Source organism: Chrysochloris asiatica, unplaced genomic scaffold, assembly GCF_000296735.1.
Source record: "Chrysochloris asiatica unplaced genomic scaffold, ChrAsi1.0 scaffold00354, whole genome shotgun sequence".
Taxonomy (NCBI): Eukaryota; Metazoa; Chordata; class Mammalia; order Afrosoricida; family Chrysochloridae; genus Chrysochloris; species Chrysochloris asiatica.
Genome location: NW_006408872.1, coordinates 1,027,849 through 1,037,167, shown reverse-complemented (window position 1 = coordinate 1,037,167; position 9,319 = coordinate 1,027,849). Strand labels below are relative to the sequence as shown.

The 9,319-nt window shown below is 39.5% G+C and overlaps 1 protein-coding gene across 1 annotated transcript in view; it reads right to left on the bottom strand.

The window, feature by feature from the left end:
* The window catches only part of PCNT (pericentrin), a 174,585-nt gene that overhangs the window by 133,977 nt on the left and 31,289 nt on the right, over positions 1–9,319 (bottom strand). Inside the window, 1 exon segment of the mRNA XM_006878175.1 lies at positions 7,503–7,646. Within this exon segment, the coding sequence (XP_006878237.1) occupies positions 7,503–7,646 (144 nt within the window).

The window sequence follows — 9,319 nt, the reverse complement described above, 5'->3', positions numbered from 1 at the left end:
GAGGCTGTAAATCTTTACGGGAGCAGAATGCCTCATCTTTCTCCCGCGGAGCGGCTGGTAATTTCGAACTGCTGGCCTTAAGGTTCGCAGCCCGATTCCTAACCACTACGCTAGCAGAGCTATATACACACAGAGTGATTACTAACAAGAATAAATAAGTTGCTCGCCCAGGAGATATCAAGACAAGTGGTTGGGTCCCCTCAGATCAAACCCAATTCCAAGACTAAGACTCAATGGGAATACACGCTGTGACTGGTGAACATGTTCATCACTGACAAGGGGAAGCGAGGGAAAAACAGCAATGAAGCTGCAAGCTAAGCCCTACAGTGTTTAATAGACTCCTGTGAACCCGGGTGGAGACCTGGTTGGCCAGCAGTATGACAAGACCTGGGGACTCTTCGGCCCAGAGTCAGTGACATAGCCACAGAAGAGTACTAGAGTGGAGAGTGAAGCATCCAGCTGATAAGAAGAAAGGGCATATGCACAAGAACACACACACTTACAGATAATACCCACTTGACCTGGCTTCAATGACTGGATGATCAGAACTCAACTGAATAAGAAGAGGAAAAAAAGAGTAATCTGATACAATTTGCTGAACTTGACCTACACCTATGGATGCAGTAGCTCAAAAGAGAGAACAAATCTTTACAGCAAGGATCATTCCCACCCCCTCCATACACAGACTAGACAGGGATGGGTCACTTAGACATTGGCTACCCAAAATGGTGGGGGGGGTGGGGTGTACAAAGGCAAGAAGTGACTGGTTTACAAGCTTTCGAGAGGGAACCAAGATCCAGAGGGTGTGGAGGAAGGTAGAATCTGCACTGAGTAGTATCAAAATTGTCTAGGCCAGGCTGATGAAAGGAAATGTGGATAGGTCTCTTGTGATACAACAGTGAATAATTGTTATCAGGACTGATTGTGAGGGTTGGAAGTGTAAAGGTAGATGTTTTGTAGCAAGGAGGGGAGTGATTAACTTTGCAGTCTAGGAGTGGAAGTCCCTGAGACCATCAAGGGAGAAGAGCGGAGAGTGGGACCCTACCCAGAGAAGCAGTGATGCCAGAGACGGAGACAGAGACGTGCAGAGATGGAGCGGCTGGAGACTTTAGACACAGAGAGGGTGAGGGGCTATATGCTGATGACCAGGGGGCAGGCTTGCAGGGTATACTCTTTGGTTGGTTGATGATGCATGGAGGGGATTGTAACCATGGAAATGACACAATTTACTACACAATGAATGTAAAACTATAGTTTACAATAAAGCATTAAAAAATAATAATAATAAAAAGAGAGCTAATATGAACATTAAAGACTTGAACAGCTAAAATAACAAGAGTAATCAAAACCACATAGAGAAAGTACCATAATGGATAAGTATAAAACAGCCCTACTGTGTTACATTCTCACACAAAACATTTAGGAATACTGATCATAAACATTCCAAAAGCTTGTTATCAGTTTGCTCTCATTCTCCACTAATCACAATCAATGTGATTGAAAGTTAACAAAATGATATCTGAACACTCAACTTTGAAAAAATTTTTTTTTAGAAACACATATGGCATAAATAATAGTGAAAATATGAGCTGTATCTAAATCATCACTTAGAGGGAAATTTATAGCATTTAGTGTATACACATCAAAAATACATGTTCGAAATTAAACATGTTCAAAGCATCCAAATATAAAAGTTACAGGAAAGCAGAATAAACTGAAAGAAAAATAAACAGAAATAAATAATAAGTAAAAAAAATACTAAACAAGAATACTATACCATGAACCAAAATGGGCTAAAACTTGGTAATAGGGTTTCAATTCATGGCAACTCTGTTTGTAAGAGAACAAAACACTGTCCAATCCTACACTATTATCACAATCTTTGCTGTTGAAGCTCATTGTTGCAGCCACTGTGTCAATCCATCTGTTTGACGGTCTTACTCTTTTTCGCTACCTTCTACTTTACCAAGCATAATATCCTTCTCCAGGGACTGGTCCTTCCTGATTACATGTCCAAAGCATGTGAGATGAAGTCTTGCCATCCATGCTTCCAAGAAGCATTATGGTTGTACTTCTGAAACAGATTTGTTCGTTCTAGTAGTCTATGATATGTTCAATAATCTTTGTCAACACCATAATTCAAATGCATCAATTCTTCAGTTGTCCTTATTTACTGTCAAGCTATCGTATTGCACATGAGACTTAGGTTAGGTACACCTTAGTCCTAGAGGTGACATCTTTCCTTTTAAAGTGATCTTTTGTAGCATATTTTCCCAAATACAACAGATCATTTGATTTCTGGGTGCTGCACCTATGGGTATTGATGTTTATCCAAGTAAAATGAAATACCTGACAACTTCAAATATTTTTGTTTATCATGATGTTGCTTATGGTTCAGTTGTCAGGATTTTTATTTGCTCTTTGTTGAAAATCTTTGATCCTCATCAGTGTCATGGACTTAATGGTGTGCCCTCAAAATATGTATCAATTTGGGTAGGCCATCATTCTCAGTGGTTTGGCAGTTATTTAATGATGTAATCTGACAGTTATATAACGATCTAATCATTCCATGCTGTGACCTGATATGACCAGCCAATCAGTTATAAGGGGATTTGGGTATAATGTAACACCCTTAATCAAGTCATAACCCTGCTTCAAATTAAGGGACTTTTTCCTGGGATTCTGTTTATCACCTTTTTTTAAAGCTTTTATTGTATATTGAGTGAGTGAAGGCTTATAGGGCAGATCCCCATTTTTACATTCAGCAAATCATTATAATGATTATAATCCCCTCCATGCACCCTTAGTCAACAGTATTTACGTCTATTATCTTTTATTTTGATATACACATACCACATTGTAAATATATATTCATTTAAATGTCCAAAGGGCACATTTTTAAAGCCAGCCTCCTGTCTGCAGGCACACTGCCTTTCTCAGTCCATGGGCCTAAAATCCACTGCTGCTCTGTCTCTCTGTGACATCACCTCTGCCACCATTTCTGCGTTGGCACTTTTCTGGTCAGGATCCCTTGCTACTCTCATGTTGTTTCATTTTGATGGTCCTAGGGTTCTTTGTTCCTGAAATGACAGTTTAACTGCTCCCGTTTTAGTTGTACTTCTTCTACACTTAGTTATGACAATCACCATTAAACCATGAAATTGTATCATAAAATCCTATCTCACTCATCCCCAGACCCATCTGAACATGAGAAAAATTATTCAGTTGTGTTTCTGTCTTACTTCCCTCATTCTGACACTAAGCACCCTTATGAAAGCTTGTAAGTCAGTCACTGCATGTCTTTATAGACCCCCAATTTTTCGTCTTTCATACTTCGGACATATTGTCAGGAGGGACCAGTCGCTGGAGAAGGATATCATGTTTGGTAAGGTAGAGGGTCAGAGAAAAAGAGGAAGACCCCCCAACGAGATGGATTGGCCAAGTGGCAGCATAGATGGACTCAAGCGTGGCAACAGTAGTGAGGTTGGCCCAGGATCGGGCAGTGTTTCGTTCTGTTGTGCATAAGGTCACTATGGGTCAGTACCGACTCGATGGACCTAACAACAACAACAAATTTTGGTAGCCAAAGTCTAAGTTGCCCATCCCTATCATCCCAGTGTATTGAGGAGGCATGCTTTATCCTTGATATGAAGAATCCTTCCCTGCTTGGCTGGAATTTTTGGCGGCCTCATTCATAATCAAGGGTCCAGTTGATCAGGTTGTAGTAATTTACACTTGCTCCCTGTATCATATTTCTTGATTTTCATCTGGTGAAGTTCTGGTCAGCAAGCCATCATGCTAGATCCAATGGGTACTGTCTGCAAGTCTGGGAGTTCTGGCATGCCTCCCCTCTCTTCAGATCCGCTGGGCTGCTTCAATATTAACTTTAGCCCCTAGTGTCTTTGGGTTCGGGCATTCAAACATCACCCTGAACTTGAAACCCACCAGCCCGTCCTCTTCTCTCTCACTCCAGGGTCACTGTGCGTCTATGGAATATGGCCAATCTCAGCCCATGTTTTCTTTGCTGCATTTGGCCCCCTTCCACTTAGAAGTCGACCAGCGAGCATACAAGACTGTTGGTGTGTTCCCTTTGAACTTTGCTCTTAGAAAGAGGTTTACCCTGATGGGTTGACTTTCCCATATCCCATATTACTTTCCCAAGTGTAAATGATAAATTAATTTTATCTTGCAAAAAATATAAAGAGAAGAAAGCAAGCAGCAAAGGACTTCACAACCACCAAAAAAGAACAGATGGAACAGAAGTGCATCCTTTGGACACAAAGTCCCAGTGGCAAAAACTTCCTAGTTTTCAGAAGAACAATGACAACACACATGAAGATCTCCAAGGAACGCCACACCCAAAAATGTTAAAGGAGACAAGAACCTTTACCCAGATCTGACTGGGAAAAGCATTACCCTAGAACTGACACCCTGAATTTGGACATCTAACTTCACAAACTGTGAGAAAGTATGTTTCTGCTTGTAAAAGCCTTTACCTGTGGTATTTGTTATTGCAGCACTAGAGAATTAAGACAAAAAGAAGGCACATCAAGTCTTCTTTGCTTTCAGCAAGCAAAGTTGTATCTTCTACAAACTGTATATTATTAATAGGTCTTCCAAAATCCCTGATATTGCATTCTTCTTCATATAGTTCTGCTTCTGAGATTATCTGCATACAGGCTGAATAAATATGGTAAAATGATACATCCCTGATGCACACCTTTATGATTTTCAACTACACAGTATCTCTTTTTTCTGTTCAACAGGTGCCTCCAGGCCTATGTACAGGGTCCACATAAGGACAATAAGTGTTCTGAAATGACCTTTCTCCCCAGTGCTGTTATCCATAATGTTATAATCCACAAAGCCCAATGCATTTGCACAGTCAAAGGTAAACTTCTATCTGTAATTCTCTACTTTCAGACAATATCCATCTGACATCAGCAATGATATCCTTCATTCCACATTGTCTTCTGAATTCAGTTTTAATTTCTGGCAATCTCTTGTTAATGAACTACTACAATCTTTTTTAAATTTTCTGCAACTTTTAAAAAAATTACCTTTACCAAAAATTTACTTGCAGGAGGAACAACAACACTGTATGCTCACCATGGAATGATCATTCATTCAAGATCAAAAGAGCAACACTTACCTAAGAACAAAGTTGAGAAAGGATGGAAGGAGGACGGAATTGAAATAAGAACCACAGGCAGGAAGTCAGATAACTGTTCCTACATGGATGGTATTACAATCATTGAGACGAAACAAAGTGTATGATTTGTTGAATGTAAAACTGATGATCTTGTCTGTAAACCTTCATTCGATTCACAATAAAACGTTTTACAACAATTACTTGTATGTGACATTAATGATATTATTCAATAATTTCCACATCCTGTTGAGTCACATTTCTTTAGAATGGGCACAAATATGGATCTCTTCCAGTTGACTAGCCAGTAGCTATATTACAAATTTCTTGGCTTAGACAAGTAGGCACTTCCAGAGCTACATCTATTTGTTGAAACATCTCAACATTTATTCCATCAATTCTTAAAGCCTTGTTTTTCAGCAATGCCTTCAATGCAGCTTGAACTTCTTTCTTCAATACCATCAGTTTTTGATCACATACTACCTCCTAAATTGGGTGAATGTCAACCAAATCTTTTTGGTACAGTGACTCTGTGTATTCCATCTACTTTTCATACTTCCTGCATCATTCAACATGGCAACTTAAGGTTTGAATTTTTTTCTTCAGTGCTTTCAGCTTAAGAAATGCTGAGTGTGTTCTTCCCTTTTGGTTTTCTGACTTAGGTCTATGCACATTTCATTATAATGCTTTAGTTTATCTTCTCAAGTTACCCTTTGAAATCTTTTGTTCACCTTTATTACAACATCATTCTTTCACTCACTTTAGCTACTCTACATTCAAGAGCAGTGTCAGAGTCTCTTCTGACATCCACTTTGGTCTTTTCTTTCATTCTTGTCTTGTTAATAATCTTTTGGTTTCTGCATGTATTATTCAAAACACAATTCATCTGATCTTTGGACATTAAATGTTCATTGTATCAAATCCCTTCTTGAGATGCTAAATTCAGGTGGAATATGCTCAAGGTCATACTTTGGCCATTGTGAATGTGTTTATTTTTGTCAGCTTCAACTTGAACTTGCATATGGTCAATTTATGGCCTTTTCTGCAGCTGGCCTCTGGCCTTGTACTGACCAGTGATGTTGAAGTTCTCCATTGTCTCTTTTCACAGAATAATCAAATTAATTGCAGTGTACTCCACCAAGTGAGTTCCACCACCAAGTGAGTTCCGTGTATATAATTGCTGTTCATGTTATTGAAAAGCATTTATTTTAATTGAACATGACCCTAGTTACTTTTAATATGTGACTTTACTATATAAAAGGTTTTTCAAAAGATCATATATTGTATCACAGCAGAAATGCCTGGTACTCTGAAAAAACCATTTGAGAGACATAAGAGACTCTCTCTCCCCTGTGAAATTCCTACCAGGTTAGCAAGGTAACTGAATTTCTCAGCCCTGACACACTTTCAGGAGAGATTTCTGCAGCTGGGAGAATGCTCTTTGACCCTATGCTAATTACTTATCAATGCAGACAAACATTTCCCAAATTACTGGGACTATAATTTTTACAGTCTATCAAATTAGGTCAGACACACACATGTGCAATGTTTAAAGACAGACACACCTGGTTCTGTCTCTCAGTGGTGGTGGTAGTGCTAGTGTGCCGTGAAGTTGGTTCTGACTGATAGCGACCCTGTATAGGGTTTCCAAGGCTGTAAGTCTTTACAGAAGCAGAAAGCCTCATCTTTCTCCCACGGAACTGCTGGTAGTTTCAAACTGCTGTCCTTAAAGTTAGCAGACCAACTCGTAACCACTACGCTACCAAAGCTCCTTTGTCTCTCAGTAAGCCATGGGCTTTTGGCAAACTCACAGACCTCTCTGTGGTCTCTGTGTCCTGAGGCATCTGTATAATGGGAATTGTTGTTCAGAGCTGGGGAGCTGGTTCTGACTCATAGTGACCCTGTATAAGGTTTCCGAGGAGCGGCTGGTGGGTTTGAAACATCAGCTTTGTGGTTAGCAGTGCAATGTTTATGCTACAGAGCCATACCAGGACTCCAAATATAATACTATTGTTGTTGTTAAGTGCCATCAAGTCAGTCCCAACTCATAGTGTCCCTTCAAAGGGAATTGGAGACTGGTAAAGGAAAAAAATTCTGTATCTGCTGATTAGCACAGTTCCTGATATTCATTCTTATGCAAACTAAAATTCTGTGATTATTTTATTCAGAAGCTTAAATCCAATGATCCTGCAAGAAAACAAAGTCAAAGAAAGAAAGTAGTAAAACTTCTAAAGCTTTGACTAAGGTCTGTAATACAACTCTGAAGGATCTATATAGCGGAACTATCTGTAAAACTAGTATAAGACACATCTTTAACTTCTAAAGCAATGAAGGAAAAGCACTTTGCACATACCTGCTGAATGTGGTACTCCTTTTCTTGGAGCTGCAGAGATAAGGACATTTCCTCCTTTTGGGTAGGAGGCTTGACTTGCTCACTATTAAGTTTTTGGACTGCCTTCTTTTCATGCAAACCAGCTTTCTTATTTTCAAATTCACTCTGTACAAAGTACATTAATAACAAAAATATCATTAAGATAGAAAATTATGCTTACTCTATATCTATGCTGTTACTTAGAATTCAGTTCATACTATATTGTACCTCTGCACTGCGCCAAGCATAGGTACTTGAACAAACTGAAACCATCACGTACAGGGAACATGCACGCAAATGGATTCATCACACATGAATATATAGCAAATCCAAGTGTCAGGCAATAGACTAAGGAAGACAGAATTGTGTACTGATGAAAACCTTATGCGATAAACAGAAACTTTCAGTCTTTTTGAAATAGCAGTGCAGGTAATCTTAAACAGTCACTTCAAAAAATTCTCCATCAGTGGAGAGCCTTGGATCCTCCTACATTGCTGGTGGGACTATAAAATGGTTCAGCCACTCTGAAAATGGTATGGTTCTCCCTCAGAAAGTTGGAAATAGAAATACCTTATGACCCAGCAATCCCTCTTCTTGGTATATATCCACAAGAAATAAGCGCCAGGACACATGTAGATATATGCACACCGATGTTCACCACAGCAGTATTCATAATAGCAAAAAGACAGAGATAGCCCAAGTACATGAAAGAATGAATAAACAAACCTTGGATCATATACACAATGGAATACCATACAATGTTGAAGGAAACGATGAATCTGTGAAACATCGGATAACATGGCTGAAACCTGGGGGACAGTATGCTGAGTGAAATTAGTCAATCACAAAAGGATAAATATGCTATGAGACCATTATTGTAAAAGCTTAAGAAAAGATTTCAACACTAAAAGAAACATTCTTTGATGGTTGCCAGGGGTGGGAGGGAGATGAGAGTAATTCACTGTCAACAGAGTAGACAACATGTAAGCTTAGGTAACAAGGGAGGATAAAATACAAGGAGGAGGACGGCAAAACAACAGTGAAGTCAGGAGAAGACACAGGGTGGTATGCATGGGTTAAAGAGGGTAGCGATACACAGTGACAGCTACACAACCTTGGAACAACAGTGCGCTGTGCACAGATATAGGGATTGAGACATAGGCTGAATGTCTTAAGGGAGGAAGAGTGGGATAAATATATATTTACACATCTCACAATTATGTTAAGAGTTTGAAAGAGGGTATTTGTACATTCATATTAATCTTTCACGCAAACAGAACTATGACTGTGGTGGAGCAGACAGCAGAAAAAAACAATGAAAGCTTCCTAGATGTTATCAAACATCTTAACACAATGAGTTGATAGGCCTGGGAGCTCAGAACCATAGCCGCACGGGACATCATGGTCAGCTGGCATAACACAGTCCACAAAGACAATGTTCTCCATCCTGCTTGGGTGGATAGCATCTGAGATCTTGAAAGCTCATGAGTAGCTGTCTAAGGTGTAGCTACTGGTTTCTCCACGTACAGAAGAAAGAAGCATGATAAGAACTGAAGAGGCCTGGCTGGAATCAATTAGTTGGCTGGACTAATAGAACATGTAAACATCAGTCTCCACAACTCTGAAACCAGAAGAACTAGACAGTGCCTGGCTATCACTACTACCAAGTGCCCTGAAAGAGATCATATTAGAGGGTCCCTGAAAGAGTGGGAGAAAATGTGGAACAAAATGCAAAATTATTTTAATAATAATAATAAAAGAGTGGGTTTGCTGGTCAGAAAGAGACTGGAGGAACCTGA